Raw genomic sequence first — 18,912 nt, 5'->3', positions numbered from 1 at the left:
TTGGTTGTGGAATTGCTTCATTCTTTCTATCCCTTGCTGCTTATGCAGTTTGGCACACAAGTAGTCCTGTGGTGTATCTTCATCAGGTTGACACCTCATTTTTCGGTATGCCTGGTGCTGCTCCTGGCATGCCCTCCTGCACTCTTTATTGAACCAGGCTTGACCGTAATGGTGGATTGGGGGATATGCTGGGCCATGAGGTTACAGATTGTGTTAGAGTACAATTCTGCTGCTGACCCACACCGCCTCTTGGATGCCCAGTCTTGAGTTGCTAGATCTGTTTGAAACCTATCCCATTTAGTTGTTTGGTAGTGCCACACAACACGATGGAGGCTCACTTTGAAGGTGGGACTTTGTCTCCACAGCAACTGTGCACTGGTCACTCCTACCGATACTGCGGCAGGCAGGTTGGTGAGGATGAGGTCAAGTATATTTCTTCCCCTCTTGGTTCCTTCACCACCTGCTGCGGATTCAGTCTAGCAGCTATGTAATTTAGGACTCAGCCAGCTTGGTCAGTACTGGTGGTGTCTGGGGCATTATCTGTAAGATTTGATTCCGTGAGGATGACTATGTCAGGCTGTTGCTTGACTAGTCTGAGACAGCTCTCCCAATTTTGGCTCTAGCCCCCAGATGTTAGTAAGAGCTGAACGGGCTGAGGTTGCCATTGTTGTTTTCGGTCTGTCTGGTTTCATTCCTTTTTTGTGACTTTGTAGTGGTTTGCTAGGCCATTTCAGAGGGCATTTAAGAGTCACCACATGTCAGACCAGGTAAGGACAACAGATTTAATGAACCAGTTGGGTTTTTACAACAATTGAACTTTTAATTTCAGATTTTTATTGAATTCAAATTCCACCCTCCGCCGTGGCAGGATTTGAACCCGGGTCTCCAGAGCATCACCCTGGGTCTGTTGCTAGTCCAGCGACAATACCACTAAGCCGTTGCCTCCCCGATTAACCTTTTAGTCATTCGCTGCTGTCCTTTACAATCTGACCAATCAGCTGTCTTGCCATTCATCCTTGCGCAGTTATAAGCTTTTTACTTAAGTCTGCTTTCCCTAACTTCTTTAGCTAATGGGTCCTCCCTTTAGAATCAATCTTTCTAGTAGGAATACAGTTATTCTGAGTATTGTGAAAAATCCCCTTAAATGCCTGCTGCTGCTTCTCTATTGATCTATTCCCTAGCCTAGTGAGCCAGTCAACTTCAGCCAGCTTAGCTTTCATGCTTACATAGTTGCCCTTATTTAAATTTAAAATACCAGTCCTAGACCCACTCCTCTCCCTTTCATGTTGGATGTAGAATGCAATCATATTTTGGTCACTGCTACCTAGGGGTGCCTTTACCCTGAAGTCATTAATTTTATTTCTACTTTGCTTATTTGTACACAAACATTGCCCTTGGTTTTCTTTCTTTTCTACCCTGGTTTTTTTTTTGATGCCTCCCTCATCTTTAAGCTGAGATTTTATATTCCAAACTTTTCTGGCTAAGTTTTTACACAACACGTAATTTAAGCAGTTGCTTGTTGCATGATCCTTGGGGTTATCAAACACTAATTCAAAGCTGTTTTCTTTTCATGACCATTGACTTTGAATACTGTTGATAGGATTAGGGGGAAGAGAGAGCTTCAAGGTATAGATAGTGTGTTTAGTGCAAAATCTAGCTGTTGAAGTATACTAGTTGCATTTGATGTAGCTAATTTTAGTGATGAGCAAATTCTTCTCCATGCAGTTATTTTTAATTAAGAAACTGAGTGTTCTGGGTAACATTTTAGAACAAATGCTGTTTCAGGCATTGGCACATGATAGGTAGGATAGCCCCTTACTGCTTTATTATTCTTTGGTATTTATCTTTGTTTTGAGTATTGAGTTTGAGGTTTTGACTTAGTAGTGATTAACCGTGTATTGTATTTCATATAGTAAGATAATGCAGTAGAAACTGGATTGTATGAATGTGTGCCTGCAGTTTATGTACGAGAGGCTTATTGAGATCATTTTTGCTGAGGGCAACTCAGTTTCTGGAAGTTACATTTTCCCAGAAAGATTAAATTATGAAGTTAAATTATGTCCTGAGCATCACCTTTACATTGTTTCGAATCTTTTCTTAACTTATCAAAACTGTTTTCCTGTTATGACTCTAGGAACACCAACTTGTGCTTAAAAAATTAGAATTCTAAAAATTTAGCACACTGATATATGAGCTAATGTGATATTCACTAACATTTTTCACTATTTTGTTTACATTGAATCTGTAAGTCTGAAATTTAATCATAGGAGTTATATTGACACTTTAATTTGTTTATGGAACACGTGCAAGTAGGGGTAGTGTTAGATTTTTATGGTGCAATTGAGAAGTCATCAATTTGAATGCTAAAGCTATTGGGGGTATATTGTTAATTGGACTGTTTGCTTTGAATGTGTTCAGTTTGCTAACTGTAATGTATATTCACAATTCAGTCATCCTTCTTTCTATAGGAATTTGTCCATTTAGGACAATCGCACCCCACAATCCCCCTTAACCCCCTGTTCCTGCACTGCAGATAAACATTTCCTTATTCCTAACTGTAAACCTACCCTTAATAAATTGAGAAACTCATTATTTGAATGTTTGACTTTGTTAATTTTTAGTAAGGCATCATTATTAATAGCATTATTTTGAGTCCCAAAGTTAGTGTGGCAGAGTGAGACATAGATCAACCCTATGTATTTCAGCATAAAGATAGAGTAGGTCTTTCAGCTCACTCGAAGTTTCTATCGAAGATGGTCTCAGTTTTATTTGGGTCAAGAGATTCAGAATATTACCTGCTTTCCTGTCAACCAGTTGAGAATCATAGGTATCACTCTTGTAGTTGCAGGGTGTTTTAGGGATACTGCTTATTTCATGTTTATTAAACTCTTAGGGTAATATTATTTAGATTGTAGTAGATCAAAAAAAAGCAGGCTGTCGCATTTGAGTCCTATGCTGCAAGAGTGTTGTCCAGGAGTTGAGTTGAAAGGATTGGCTTGATAATGTCATGAGGTATGGGGGTGGGGTGGAGGAGAGTGACTGATGGAGATCATTTTCCCCAGAACCAGTCAAGGTTGGATTTGTTCCTACAGGGTTTGATGGATGTCATCAACGCTCCCGCTAAGCTGTACGGGTGGCGGCCATGCAGCAACCTGGAAGGTACTGCGCAGGCCTTATGTGATAAATAATGTGGGTGCGCAGCCACACACACAAATTTTTAAGGGACCATGAGCAACATAAATTTGTAAGACCACACTCGATGGCATAATTTGAAAGTGAAGACCTTACGGTATTTTTCCAGCCTGAAGACAATATTAGGATAGAACCTCAGAAGCGGGTACTGTAATCTGGGTGTGTTCATTATATTTTCCCATGTAAATGTACTGGAACAATGTAGTATTTGTTATGAAATAAAAATAAAATGCTGGCAATACTCACTGTCAGCTGTGGAGAGAGACATGGCGTTAACATTTCAGATTGATTTATTTCTCTTTCCAGAGATGTTGTCTGATCTGCTGAGCATTTCCAGCATTTTTTTGTTTTTATTTCAGATTTCCAGCATTTGCAATGTTTTACTTCTGTTTTAGTATTTATCTTTTTATGTATAATTTGAGTTTATTCCCTCAGACTTTATTCGGTGTGAAATTCTGCATTGACAATTGTTGACTTTTTATGGCACAATATACTTCAGGAATGCAAGTGTTTCAAATGACTGTGTTTTTAAGTAAGAAATGTTTTTTTCAGTGCTTAATTATGATGAAGAATGAACTTTGTCACAAGTATCAATTGACATAATTATTAATGCACCCTGTTTTATATTGCGGTTATTGGTGATGAGAGATTATATTTTCAGTATTTCTTTACAGTGTTGTGTTTGTGAATAATTTTGCCTTTGGTCCCGAGGTGGATCACCAGCTGAAGGAACGATTTGCAAACATGAAGGAAGGTAAGAGCACTTGATTTTTTCTTAACTTTTATTAGCAACAGAAATTAGCTACCTCAAACCAGCAACACTGTTGTTCCTACCCTGTTCAAAAAATTAAAATTATTAAAATGTGACTTTGCAAAGTAGTGGATCTTTGAGCTTGGATTGAATTTACATTATCAAATTGATATTCCCTATTGTTACATTACAGTACTCATTCAAGTAGTAATCAGTTTAAAACTGTAGTAGTTGGTGTTTCATAATTTCCAGCCAGGATAATACCATGGGTGGACATGGAACTTTCAATTTAAATTTCCTTAATAGAGCTGCATATAGTTGCTGAATACTGCCTATTTTGTTGGGCCAAGTGGTACTTGGTTACTTAAATTAGCATCATATGTGCATTTGTTTCCACCTTGAGACCTGTTCAGATTGTTTTGAGTGAATTAAAATTGGGAGCACATTATGCTACATTTCTTCCAATTATTTTATTTGCCTTTGCTTCCACATTCCATCTGAGTAGTTGAATGGTTGACCATGGGCTTGATGGGTAATACCAAATCATAGCTATTTGATTGGGGGAGGGTGTCGTGTTATGCTGTCCAAGGTTTGTCTTGCACTCAGTTGGACGATTAAAAGCAAGGCTGGCCCCTATTCCACAGCCTGCAATCACTGAAAATAGCCTGTTTCTGCCCACTCTTTCCCATTCCATCATAATTTAAACACTATCAAATCATCTCTTAATTTGATTAAAAACAGCCCCAGTTGGAATAGCTAAGTTATACAACTATCTAACTCTACTTGTGGCATGAAGCTCTACATGATGGGAGTGGGAAGTTATTGACCACTTGAGAGTATAAACCAGAATTAGCAATCCATGTTGCAGTCAAATAAGGCTTTCTACAAAAGCGCAATTTTATGGATGCTTTCTTAGTTGTGTACTTGACCTGTGTGAACATTTTGCATTTAAATTAAGATCAATCCATGTAGATTTCATACTTAAAGTTTATAAAATGATTTGAAAAGATGTGGAGTACAGCTTGAGGAATTTGTAATTGGCTATCATCATTTTTACAGGTGGCAAAATTGTCTCTTCCAAACCCTTTGCACCATTGAATTTCAGAATAAATAGCCGGAACTTGAGTGGTAAGTTTTCATTGAACTTGGGTTTTTACTTAGCTTAATATGGCTCTAGCATCCCAGCCCCACATTCCTTAATCAGTTGTTACAAAGTATATACATTTTTGATGAATTCATGACCGGTTTCTTGAAAACAATATTCAAAACCTTCAGAACTTATTTGGAGGTAATACATTAGGACTTTTGATAATTTTGTCTCTGCTCTTAAGATTTTTTACTAGACTGGTTGCGTGAATCGGTTCAAGGTCTTTACTCCCAAAAAGAAAACAATTTATATTTGCTAACTGAGATTTCTGTGCAGTCCTGTTTTACGGTTTAACACTGTTTCCACTGGCATTGATTTGGCAGTGGATCCAATGATTTGTTCTGTAGAATCCAAGTTGTTTTGGTTATGACTGATCAAAATTATTTTCATACTTGAATTCACTTTGTGCATTGTGCCCATTTTTTTATAGGTGTAGCTACACAGTCCTTTTCCAAATTGTCAGCAGAAATTTAACTGTATACTGGCATTGTTGCTCAGATGGTGCCAGTCCCGCTGCAACATGGTGCATTATTGCAGGAAATTAAGAAACATTTGAACAGGAAACTGCTCAAGTTTTTGAGAAGCATTTATTACTATGTTTTAGTATAACTGACAGCAAAATCTGGTATTTGTACAAACGCCTTTTCTTATAAGGTGTTAAAAAAGAAGAAACTGATGCAGGGTTAATAATTGAAGGGTTGAGAGAGGTGAATTGAAAACAGCGTCAGAAGTTTAGGTACGAAGGCTTTTTGAGGCATGAAAGTTAGCAACGTAGCTGAGGGAATTAGGAAAGGAGGCCTAGAGCATAGGGCCAAGATATTTGTAAGCTTGGCTCTATTGTGGAGATTGGAAGGGCAAAGCTGAAACATGGCAGGTGGAGGTTAGGTTAAGTCATGGAGGAATTTATACAAGAGGAGATTTTCATATGCACTGGTGGACAGGGAGTTCATGAAGGTCGGTACAGCAGAGGTTCCGAGCAGGCCAAATTTGGTATTGGACAGAAAACCAACTGTAGTTTAAGATGGGTTTTTGACAGTTTTTTGTTGGGGATTTTTTGAGTGTACGGGTGTAAAACATTTAAAATTCCAAATGTATTTTTTAAAAAAACTTTTCTCTTTGCAGAATCAATCTCTGTATAAATACAGAAACTACAATTAAATGGCGAACATAAAAATTTGCACATTGAAATTAGAATTTTGAAACATGCAATTTTGGATGTCCCATCTTTTAAGCTAGGGGCCATTTTTAGAATACTTTGAGATCTTGATGTTTTTTCAAGTACAGTTATAAATGTTGCAGATATAAATTTTTACCCTTTTCTGAAGAAACTATGCAGACTAATTTTATTCTGGTCATTGCTGGCTAGGCCAGCATTTGTTGCCCATCCCTAATTGCCCTTGAACCAAGGGGCTTGCCACACCATTTCAGAAGGTTAAGAGTTAACCACGTTGCTGTGGGTCTGGAGCCACATGTAGGCCAGACCTGGCAAGGATTGCAGATTTCCTTCCCTAAAGGGCATTAGTGAACCAGATGGGTTTTTAAAACAATCAGCAATGGTTTCATGGTCACTATTACTTAGACCAGCTTTTCAATTCCAGATTATTAATTGATTTTAAATTTCACCAGCTGCCATGGTGGGATTTGAACCCTTTTCCCACAGCATTAGCCTGGGCTTCTGGATTACTAGCCCAGTAACATTACCACTATGCCATCATCTCCCCCTGTTGGGGGAATTATTGGGAAATTTTTGATCAGATTGATCCAATGCGATTGGAAATTGTTGCAGTGATTGCTGGGTCAAAATCCTGGAACTCCCTCCCTAGCAGCACTGAGGGTGTACTGACACCACATGGACTTCAGTGGTTCAAGAAGGATGCTCACCACCACCCCCTCAAGGGCAATTAGGGATGAACAATAAATGCTGGCCTAGCCATCCCATGAGTGAAAAAAAAATTGGTAAAAGTTTTACACAGGAAAGCCTGCTCATTGATTACAATTGCAAACTTATTTGGAAATGCTTTCTAGTCAGCAATTGTTATTTGAAATTTAAAACCAAGCAAGTTGGTGAAATGTTCATGTAATATTGGATTCATGTATGACAAGCATGTATTTTTGTACTTCTATGTTCTTCAAAGATATTGGCACCATCATGAGAGTTGTGGAGTTATCACCACTGCGAGGCTCAGTTTCGTGGACTGGTAAACCAGTCTCCTATTACCTGCATACAATTGATCGGACCATAGTAAGTAGTGTGTTGTGTTGTCTAAATTACTGGGAATGTGCCAGTTATTGTTCATAGGGGATGGGAGGGAATGGTGTTATTAGTGACCTTTGCCATAGTTTTAATGGTTTTGTGTGATGAATGGAATTGCAGCTGAATGATTGTGTTGGTGAGAAGTGTGGTGCAAAAAGTGAAACATTGTTTAAAAAGGTAGCTTTTTCATACTTTTAAAGTCGCATTTTACTTCCACTGCAAGCTTCTATATTTTTAATTGATTTATATTTCCCACAAAGACACTTCTTTTTCCTCCTGTGTGCGTTATATTAGCTCTATGTTTAATTGCAATTCTTAAGTTTGCCATCTCTACTGGAGGAGATATCTCAACTATGTAGATGGGGGGATTTTGTTGGGCTGGATCAATGACGAGCCCTTGTTTCTGTTGTGTAGGTATTGGGAACTCTCATGTTGGTAGCACTGGCTGGACTGAGCTGGTTATGGGAGATTCGGGTGGGTTGGATACTGGCCTACTGAAAGGGGTCCCATTTCTCCCAATGTTTCTTTTGCTTGTGACATAGTCTGTTCATTACTCACTCTGACAAATATCTATCGTGCTTAGGTAGCATGATTGTTTAAGATGAGGGGAGAAGGTGGGAGAATGGGGTTGAGAAACATATCAGCCACGGTTGAATGGTGGGGCAGACTCGATGGGCCGAATGGCCTAATTTCTGCTCTTATGGTCTTATGTAATTTGCGTCACAGCAGGGAAATATATCTTGTTGCTAAGAGTTTGTGTTTTGTGCTCTTGATTTGGGGGTGGGGTGTTGTGAGGAGGGGAGGGCTCCTTGTTCTGCCAGTAGAATGACAGGTATGCCTAGGCTTGGATCCAGAGTAATGATTACATCTGCTTTGGCTTCAGTCAGCTCCAGAACCTCTGCCAGATTATTTAATTGCCAATCAACTAGTATACTGTTTTCCAAGCACAACAATAAGAAAGCAAAACCTTTTTTTCCATTTCAGCTTGAAAACTACTTTTCTAGTCTCAAAAATCCAAAACTCAGGGTAAGTCTTTTTTTGCTTGCTTACTAAAATTATTTCGGTCAGTATGACAAGCTTACGAATTTGAAGTCAAAGAAGATTACTCTTAATCGAACATGCTTGTCTCTACCTCCTGGTACTAGAAATATAATTGTCTGAAAATGTGCAGTGTATTGCTAATCTAATTTTTTTTTTTCTTCCCTCACCCCGTACCTGCACTCCGAATGATAGTTGTTTAACATTTGTTACAGGAGGAACAAGAGGCAGCTAGACGTAGACAACAAAAGGAAAATAAAGAAAATAAGAGTAGTACAACAACTCCAACCAAGGTACTGTGCCATGTTCAATTTTAATTAAATAAGTTTTAGCAGCCTATCTGATCTTAAAACCACTGCAGAAAACTATTTGGGAGTTGTAGCTTGCATCATTGAGAATATAATTGTCCTTTTATGATTTATTTCAAGTTGGAACTGAAATATTATGTATGTTGGATGTCTAGCACTGCTGTTGATATGTACATCATAGCTGACTGAATACTGGATTCAAAGATCAATTTAGCTTTTTAGTTTTCAATTTTTTTTCTGTATTAGAGTAAATTAAATATCGTCAATTTTGAGCCTTCCCTGAAGCGTCTTTAAACTGCTGATCCTGTTAAATTGTTAGAATAGTAGAAAATGTGGTAGGGGAAAAGAATATATATTTTACTCGGAAGCAAAAGTATGTCATGATTTTGGTTTCCTGTGGTATCAATGAATGGATGCTATTTTTTTTTTAAAAGTCTAGTAATTGTGACATTGTCATTGGCAGGATTCTGGTCCTGAGGAGGAAAAAACTGGGGTAACCGGGATTAAAAAAGCATCTTCACCTGCTAAACCACGTAAGAGTAAGATAATTAATAAAAGCAAGAGAATTGCAGTTAGAAAAAGAGGCCGCCCCAAGAAAATGAGCACTGCGATTTCAAAAAGGAATACCAAGAAAAGCCAATCTGCACTGGATCTTTTACATGCTCAGACTCTGTCGGCATCCTCACCTCAGGGTAAGTTAAACATCAGCTGTCGTTTGTTATACTTATGTATAGGCAATAAAAACCGGACATGCTGAGTATTTTCAGATTTTCTGTTTTTATACTGAATAAACAACCTTGTTTTAGCTATGCGTTGTCCTGCACACTTTGAGTTGCATTGATTAAGTTAGACTGTCACCAAAAAAGGCTTCTGTATTTAGCAAAAAGCTTGCTGTATTACCTTGGTGTTCATTAAACCAAATACATTAAATCTGCAATTGACATGCTGTTGTCAAATCGGAGGTAATTATTTTGAGTTGAGTAGTGTGATGCTTCATTTCTGGAGGTCCTGACAGTGCTGCTTAATTTCTAATAGTGAACAAATCTATCAATAGTACGTTGTTTAGGTGAGCTAATCACCTTAATAGCTTTTGCACAACTTAACCAACTAATTCTTGGAAGAAGTTTGTCTTTGATGTTTTGATTTTGAAAAAAGATGAATTGAAGTTTTCTTTTACTTAATAAATAGGCATTGTGCTAAATTTAACCTGATCACTCAGTGATTTATTCTGAGAGTCCAAAAGTGCCAATTTTATACAATTTGTGTTAATAGTCGTTTGGTAGTACAGAACTTGGGTATTGCCAAAAAAAAAAAAATATTTTTTGTCAAAGCTTTTCATCTTGCACTCAGGACAATTCGCAAGAAAACACCAATGTCAGGGGAAGAACATATACTGTATGAGAAGAGAGTGATGATTGATTGGTAAATGGACTCTGGTAGAGGTGTTGACATGGAGAATGCACCAGTTGATGGTGGCTGACAGTTAACTGCCAAGCATTGTTTGGATTTTAAACCAGGCAGCTTGACTCTGGTCAACCAGTGAATGGCTGTTACTTACTTTGTGTACAATTTTGTACAATTCATTTTTAAATGTCCATTCTCTCCCCAAAAATATGTGCAGATTTTTGGTCCCCACATGCAAGGATTTCCTTGTCAGAATATGGGATTTAACTTATTGCTGATAAAGATAATCGTTTTTGATTTTCTGATCAGTTAGTTGTGAATAATATAATTGGTGTTATATTGTTTTATAAGAATAAAGCAAATCTGGAAGCATAATACATGACAATAGGCACCACAAAATATTGATTGTGTATAATTTGGCTACTCATGGCCATATCCTACCACTTAAAATACTTACTTTGGCATGAAAAATACTTTCCATTTTGTATGTGTTGACCTTATTTCAAGTTTTCTAATTGCAGCAGTAGAGTTCAATACAAATTTGGCTTTGCCTGCATACATCAGTGATTTGCTTCTCTAGCCTTGCAACTACGTTTAGGAATATTGGATGATTTAGTTGAGAACACCATTTTGTCTTGAAGTCTGAATGATATTGGGTATTGCCATAAGGTTTGGGGTAATTGTAACTGAAAAACTGATAGTTTGCAAAAACCTTGAGTCTATTGCTTTTGTTTCTCAGATGCATACAAGTCACCTCATAGTCCATTTTACCAACTACCTCCCAAAGTGCAACGCTATTCACCCAATCAGTTTTTACTGGGTCCTACACCACCTGCACTACAGAAGCTGCTAGGTAAGTACAGCCGCATTTTGGCGTTTGTCTACATGTAATTTTATAGCTTTATTTATGTAAATGTAATTGCGATTCTTTCTGCTACAGTCTGTAAGCAGCACTGTTCTATGTAACGTCTGCTTGTTGCTGTTCCATGTCATGTTCCATTTTCTACCTACTGCTATTTAAGTTTGTTTTGAAAGATAGTCAAAACTCCCTAACTCTTGAGCCTTTATTCATTATTTTCACCTGACGCAACTGTCTAGTCCAGTTCTTGATTCAATACCTAACCAACTTGACATAGCACCCTCGCCTTTGAATGAGAGGGTTGTGGGTTCATGTCCCACTCCCGGAAACCAAGAACTGTGATTGTACTCGAAAAAGAGTTACAATCTGTGACTGTTGATAACTCGAAAGAGTTAAATGATCGTTTGGGTCTTCAATTCAGTGTAAGAATAATTCTTTCTATTTTTATAAACATTGGGCGGAATTTTACGACCCATCCTGCTGGTGGGGTCTTCTGACTTTTGAATGGTTGGCCTCATTTTACGGCCCCATCCCTCCATGACGGGGCCATAAAATTCAACCCATTGTTACTATCCAGCTGTAATAGAAATGCTGTTATTTTTTGCTTCCACTTTAATACTTCAAAATTGGAAATGATTTAATGATAGATCTGCTTGAATAACCCTGGAATTTTGTGTTTATTGTAACCGCTTTGCTCTTGATATGTGTGAGAAAATTTATTAATCAATTTTACATCTTGCGTTGCCCGCCTGTTGATGAACTCCAAGTACTTTGTAGTCTCCTCTCTTTGTTGGCATTCATGTTGGCCACTTAGCCTCAACCTGTTCTAACTTGTCCATTTGATTGGATGTTTTCAAAAGGCATCTTGGATCCCTTGCATGCAAATCTGATTGCAGGCATTTAATGATGCAACTTGGGTTTCGATAGGCACTGGAGCAGGTTATTGGTGTATGAGCAGTGCACTATGGATCCTAACTCTGCCCAACCATGGGACAAGAACTGACCATTCTGAGAACTACAGGAACATGTGGAACAGGGAGAGGTCATCAAGTATACTTGTATACATGTTGCGATGAGCAAAGTTATAAAGTAGAATTAAAACTTTACTGACTTGTCATTGTGCAGCAAGTGCGTAAAAGCGTACAGAGCTGATGTGAATTGCTGAGTTTGATCGTTACTCGGTTTTTTGGAAATTACTTGGAAGTAGTCAAAGATGCAAATTAAATGCTTGTGCTTTTTGGTCCTGCTTGTTTGAAAAATGCCATTTTTGGTTGGGTAATGTTTGAATTCTTGAATCTTATTTAGACTTAACATAGAAACATCTCAAGGTGAAATAATGCTGTAGTTATACTTGTCAGAGTGAAAAATTCTCAATAGCCAAGTAAATTCTTAACATTTAAGCCACTAGCATTTGTAAGGACAAATAACAATGGCCTACAGATACTGACTGACTAACTCTTGCCACTTTGACAGCAGATTGCGAGAAACCTAGTGTTTTAAACATTCTACTTGGAAATGATGCAGTGATTAGCACAGGGCTTCCCAAACTGTGGGTCGAGACCTTCAGTGGGGTCACATGATAAAATTTTGGGGCTGAGCTCTGAGGCAGCGATGGCTTTTGTGGAGCTTGGACCTGAATGTTAACAGCTGCAAGACCTCTTTAAATTCTTGCATTTATTTCTCATGGTTGGCATGGCCTTACACATCTTTGAAGCCTAAATGCTGCTGCAAAAAAGATCTGTGAAAACATAGGCATTTCTTTTAAAGAACCCTGCAGTTTAAGCACTTTGCACCATGCTTTCTTTCTCTCTCTCTCTCTCTCTCTTTCTTTCCCCCCCACCCCACTTTCTCTCTCTCTCTTTCTTTCTTTCTTTCTCTCTCTCTCTCTCTCTCTCTCTCTCTCTCCTTTCTTTCTTTCTCTTTCTCTCTCTCTCTCTCTCTTTCTTTTCTCTCTCTCTCAGCCTCAGCAAATGAAGCTCCTCCCCTGGCTACTCAACTACTTTTTGTATTCCTCATTTTCACTCTGGAGTCATGCAAAGCTTAAGGCATTAAAATGTGGCCACACCGAAGAAAAAGTTTGGGAAGCACTGGATTAGCATGTCGGATTGGCAGCCCATGTGAAATTTTTCAAAATTAATGGACTAAGTAGTATAGGTTGTAAATTGGGTGTACTGGTCTATGTGCTCTAATTTTCTGTGTGGATTTCTGTTGTTTGAATCACTGGACTGGGAACTGGGACACATGGAATGACTTATCCCATAGTAGTTTAGCAAAAATGAGTTTTAGTGCAATTTGTAGTAATGGCTCCTTGGCAGATGATACCAAGACAAAGATGAAGCCATTTAGACATGCTACTTCTGCGCTGATTTGAAATTATGTGGAAAGAGCTGGTAGAAATAAAATCCATCAGACTCCTAACACATTATTAACCAGAAACTGATGCAATGTGACAGGTCTCTGTAATGGGCAAATCAGCGGATAGACCTTTGAAGCTGAGCAACCTTCATTGACCTTGACTGAAGATTACAGTCTACAAGGCAAAAGTATCCCCCCTTCTGTATAACCCAACTACATGGGATGCTGCTGGTAAAATTGCGTTTATTTTTGACTCAATTACATCCACCTAAGTAAGGCTAGGATTGAGTACTTTACATTGCTCTCTTTTCACTTTAAACTTTTTACTAAAGCATGAAATGAGTGTAGGATGGGAGAGCAAAAACACAGTTCAAGAACAAGGTTTTGAGGAGATTGTCGAAGGATGGAAAGGCATATAGAACAAAAGTAGAAAATTTTACAAGACATTGTGGCTAAGTGAGTCGCTGCCGGTGGTGGATTGGAGGGATTCAGGAGCAAGTAGGTGTATCAATGCAAGGAATAGGGTGGTGGGGGGGTCACAAAGATAGGGTGGAGTGAGATTCTGCAGGAATTGGCAAAGGAGGATTAAAATTTTGAAATGGGAATGCTGCAGCACTTAGCCAGTGGAGTTAAGAAAGGATGGGGATTATGGAAATGCAAGAGTTGACATGAATGACCGTACAGGATGCAGTTGGGATGAGTTGATGCTTGTGGAGAATTTACGCTGGGAGTCCAGCTGTGAGAACTTGGGAGAAATTCAACTTTGAGGTCATGAAGGTGTGGATTTGGTATTAGAAGGGGAGAAAATGGGGTGCAGGTGACAAATATTGCAAAGTTGGAAGGAACTGGTTGAGCTGGATGCCAGTGGACTACGCTTGTCGCAGCTTGAGATGACTGCTGGCTGTGTTAATGGACCTGAGGCTGAAGTTGTTGATTGGAGATGGAGACACGACTTCAGTTTGCCGATCTTCAACTGGGGAGAGTTATAGCTCATTCATATTTTGATATATGTGCAGTTTAAGAGCATGGCAACAACCCTTGGATCAATGACACAGGTAGAGCAGAATGTTGTCATTGCATATGTTGAAGCTGCTTTTAGAGTTTGTCATTCAGATAGCGAACTGTAGATGGCTGAAGATGTACTGTTAATTATACCAGAGATAAATGTGCAAACAGAGGAGGAAAAGCCATTGCCAGGAATTAGTACTTTCTAATGGTTAGAGTAAAGCATGGGTCATTGTGTCAAAGATGGATTGCAGTGGAAAGATATTGGAGGAGGAAGGTATTTGTATCTGTGTTAAAAGTTGAGAGGTGAAGGAAAATGAGGAATGGTGAGCCATGGGTACATTCCACAGGATGCGATTTAATTTTGATTAATGGTAATTTGTGCCATGCATGAGGCAGAAGCATTATGGGATGGACATTGAAGGGGTTGTGAGGGAATTATTATAGTTAAAATGTGGTGATGCTAAGCAGATTCCTTTAAATCATTTCCCTTATCCATGGCTAAAAGTCAGGTTACCAGCCCCTTAGGTCTTGGACTGCGCCGCTAAATCCTATTGTTAGGAATATGGCTCAATGTGATTTTTATCCTCCAATTGTTTTACTTTATTTTGTTGTATCTGCTTAGCATGTCTTGTATGGAAAGTATGGAGTGGCCCTGTCACATACAGAGGCATAGAATAGTAGTATACCCACACACATTGTACTGTATCTCTTCTTAAAAGTGTGCTTTTAAGTTTAGTATTTATACAGTACTCTGAAATGTGACTGGATTTTGAATATTATTGTTCTGCTGTTAGACCTGTTTTACTTATCCTCTATTGCTAGAGTGTTATGTTACTATGTCTTTTCATCTGAAGCACCCATTTAAGTACTTGGAAGAGCAACTTCATACTCGTTATCTATTTAACCAACTATTTTATTGAAGAAATCCATCGCCAAGTGTTCTGGATTCACTAAAGTTCAAAATACAGTTGATGTTCTGAAAATTTCCCTCCCAAGTACACAATATTGTTTTTTTAGTTTAATGTATTTTGGCGGTAGGAATGTATTCATTTAAGAAGAAATTAAAAGAATAATGCATTAACTAGTCTTGACCAAATACAGAGTCTTTCAGGTTACAGTATCTGCAGTTCATGGCATATATGAAGACACCTCAGTACAAGACAAACTTACAGCAGTTATTGGACCAGGAAAAGGTACAATATTTATATCATCATTAAATTCTGATCGCAGTTAAACATTTGTAATGTAGTCAAAACAACAGGATAGGCTGTCAGTTTTTTTAGGTACTTTTTTTTCCAGATGAGATGTTTAACATTGGGGGTTGGATGTGGTGGTTAGTGAGAGGAGGGGCAAGAGCCTGCCCTCTATTGTGGATATAAAAAAAAATACCATGACACTGCACCAAAGAGCAGGGGAGTTATCCCTGGTGTCCTGGCCAGTAATTTTCCCGCAATCAACATCACTAAAACAAACTATTTGTTCATTTTCACATTGCTGTTTCTGGGAACTTATTGTACACAAAAAGGCTGCTATGTTTCCTACATTACAATAGTGAATCCGCTCCGCCACTTTCTCTGCTGCTCATTTCCCCCCCCCCCGCCTTCCCTCCTGCTCCCTGCACTTTCTTCCCCCCTTGCTCTGTCTCTCACTCAGCCCTTTTTGCCCCTGTTTTATTTCCCCCTGACTCTTGAGCTCTATGAATTTAATTATCAATTATGATTGAGCCTCTCTCAGGTACTTCCTGCAAAAGCTAAAACTCCTTGTTGTCAGATTTGATGTAGCGGCTGTAGGATGAACAATGAATCTGGTTTCCATTGGAATGTTCACTACAAATGACATTTGACATACAATTAGAGTTCACTCTTAAAATTATGGCATGAACAAAAATTGAGGATTTTTCAAAGTAAATCAGTGGAGGAACATTGTAGTTTCATTTTTGGGTTTAAAATAAAAGCAGTTTAAGTTTAGCACTAAACCCTTAACATGATCTCTAACTTGGAATAAATACATCGATTGCTATGCTAAGTTTGAATTTGAGAAAATGCATGCCTATAAGGTAGCTGTTAACGAAATGTAACCTCTTTGTTTGCAGTTGAAGAATATGCAGTTGACCGGAACAGCACAGCAGTTGTTTAGGCACTGTCAGACACAGAAAGAAGAAGTCCGCCTTCTTTTTCAGCAAAAACTTGAAGAGGTATAAACTATGTGGCCACATCTGTAAAACATAAAGCTACTGATTGAGGGCTGCATTCCTTTGAACATAGAATTTATTTTCCCTTTTATCAGTAAAATAGAAATTCATGTTTCAAGTGAAACCCTTCCTGGAGTTGTGAGGAAGAAGCATGGCCATGCATCGCTGGCATTTTTGTTATTGTTTGCTTTGTTTTCATTGTACACAGTAATTTACGTTGTGTTGCTGTTATCTCTGGTTTTGTGCCGTTGTTCTCTAGCTGCTCAAAAAGTGGTCATGATTAAACTGTTCAAGGTTAATTCGTTTGTCATTCACTTCCCCTTTATAAAGAAGGACTTGGAGTTCTTAGACAAGATATTGAATGCTTGCTAATATCGCAATTGAATGGTTGATGTGATGAGTGGGGTGGCATCCCTCTTTTTGGGGCACGGTTGTGAAATACTACACAGTAACTCAATGCTGGAAACAGTGGCCCGGACTTGGCAGTCACCGATGAAGGAATGGTGCTCACTGTTCACCTTCACGTCTGCTTGAGGGAGTTCTTGTGGAATTTAGAGCTGAGACGGCCTCCAACTGGTGCCTGTTTCAGCACAGCTCCCTCCACAGGGAATTTATGAGCAGGGCACTTCAACCAATCGGATTAAAGAATCCTGATTGAGGCATGTAGATTCTAAAGGAGTATTATTTAAGAAATAATACAATTTTAATAGTGTTTGTCTGTAATGTAAAGTGGTGTTCGCATAAAATCATAATCAAAGGAAAGCTGATTACAAAGCATTTTCCCTTAGTTGATTTTCATTTCAGTGGGGCATGAGTGATTTGCCTGGATCATGCCAGCCTCAACCATTTTTGTCAATCAAATGTTCTTTATTTCTCCATGCCCCCTCTGTATACACATAAGCCATTTTTAGTCCATTTATTTATTGACCATAACATGTGTTTACTGATTTCAATAATAAGGGCTACTAATTCTGGTTGTTGAGGCAGGGCATTTCATTGCCTCGTCTTTGGTCTTAGCCAGCTTTACTGTTAACTGAAATCGCTGATGTGTCAATTAATTACTGATCATCAGATATGTACAGATTTTAAACTCTGCCTTAATCGAATAATATAAAGTACAATTGAAAGACAGGGATTCCCTTAAATATTTTGCCAGGTGTTTCTGCTGTACTATGTTGCTTCAGATGTGTTTAGATTCACCAATCAACAAGTTAATTTTCAAAAAGTCAAAAATGTGATGCAGAATTTGAAAGGAAACAATTTTTTGTTTGGAAAAACAAACAGCGTTAATGTGCATGTGTATGAATTGTAGCAAGGAATTGACAATGGTATCCTAAATTGTGGAATGTTTTCATTTATATATTTTGGCCAACCTCCTTTTTATTTCCAGTTGGGTATAAAGGCCATGACATTCAATGATTTACTCCAAGCACAGAAAGAGATCATCGCTCACAACAGGCAGCTAAAAGAACAGACAAAGCAGCTGGAAAAAGATAATGGTGACCTCAGGAAACATAGTCTACAGCTGGTAATTATTTAATGGGTTTGGAATGGGGTGTAATTAAAAACATGGCATTTTTGAATCCTGCTGCAGGCTGAGCTTCTTGACCTCTTGTCAGTTGTAATTAGGCATGTTATAATAGAAGTTATTGCAAGATTTAGCTATGAAGTATTTTTTTTAAAAGTCTTGAATTTATTAATGTTTTTGCCTTGTGATTATGGTTTATTTAAGAATTTTTATTATAGGGTTTTAAGGAATGCAATGAAGTATCTATTTTTTTTCAGTTATGATTGTCATCAGTTTCTTATGAGCTGCTGAGTAGAGATGTGCTGCATTCCCTGTGAGGGGAAAAAAATGAACAAATTATTGTTCTATTCCCATGCAGCTCCTCAAAGCCAGTTAGTGGTCTAGCTAGAAATGAAGGATTGGTTTCCACATGTAGCATTTCTAAGGACAAGTGACTCAGAAGAAAGGCCTCAGTTAAAGCAGTTCGGAGATACTGTAATTTTCAGATTATGAAGAATCTTGGAATATGAACATTTTTACTTGCATGAGGGACAGTTAAAAGGTTTTTTACTTGGGTCATAAATGTTACAGCTGAAAGCACGATGTGAAGAGCTAAATTTGGATTGGTCTTCTCTGTCTTTGGACAACCTACTGAAGGAGAAGCAAGCCTTGAAAAGCCAGATCTCAGAAAAACAAAGGCACTGCTTAGAGCTTCAGGTAGGATAGCAACAAGCTATTACTCTAGACTAATTTTTAAAACCAGAAGTTTATGACAGTTTGGTTTCCTTGTGTAGGCAGAGTCTCCTTTAGATGAACCTAAAATTACACACCTGATTGTAAATTTAAATAAAGGCCACCTTTTAGTAAAGTTGTCAGTCAGATATGAGAAAGACGGACC

At 38.3% G+C, this 18,912-nt stretch overlaps 1 protein-coding gene across 7 annotated transcripts in view; it reads left to right on the top strand.

The window, feature by feature from the left end:
* The window catches only part of dot1l (DOT1-like histone H3K79 methyltransferase), a 113,493-nt gene that overhangs the window by 41,208 nt on the left and 53,373 nt on the right, over positions 1 to 18,912 (top strand). For 6 of the 7 annotated variants that reach the window (XM_078555903.1, XM_078555898.1, XM_078555901.1 and 3 more), the window contains exons 9-19: positions 3,867 to 3,946; positions 5,003 to 5,071; positions 7,226 to 7,332; positions 8,329 to 8,370; positions 8,598 to 8,675; positions 9,154 to 9,382; positions 10,834 to 10,947; positions 15,418 to 15,509; positions 16,409 to 16,510; positions 17,898 to 18,035; positions 18,606 to 18,731. In XM_078555903.1, coding sequence (XP_078412029.1) covers positions 3,867 to 3,946; positions 5,003 to 5,071; positions 7,226 to 7,332; positions 8,329 to 8,370; positions 8,598 to 8,675; positions 9,154 to 9,382; positions 10,834 to 10,947; positions 15,418 to 15,509; positions 16,409 to 16,510; positions 17,898 to 18,035; positions 18,606 to 18,731 — 1,177 coding nt within the window. The remainder of the gene's footprint in view (positions 1 to 3,866; positions 3,947 to 5,002; positions 5,072 to 7,225; positions 7,333 to 8,328; positions 8,371 to 8,597; positions 8,676 to 9,153; positions 9,383 to 10,833; positions 10,948 to 15,417; positions 15,510 to 16,408; positions 16,511 to 17,897; positions 18,036 to 18,605; positions 18,732 to 18,912) is intronic. The other variant, XM_078555902.1, reaches the window with a different exon arrangement.

The sequence above is a fragment of the Cetorhinus maximus genome, chromosome 13 (genome assembly GCF_964194155.1).
Source record: "Cetorhinus maximus chromosome 13, sCetMax3.hap1.1, whole genome shotgun sequence".
In the NCBI taxonomy this organism is placed as follows: domain Eukaryota; kingdom Metazoa; phylum Chordata; class Chondrichthyes; order Lamniformes; family Cetorhinidae; genus Cetorhinus; species Cetorhinus maximus.
The sequence above is the reverse complement of the archived record's forward strand: the minus strand, read 5'-3'. Positions and strand labels throughout refer to the sequence as shown.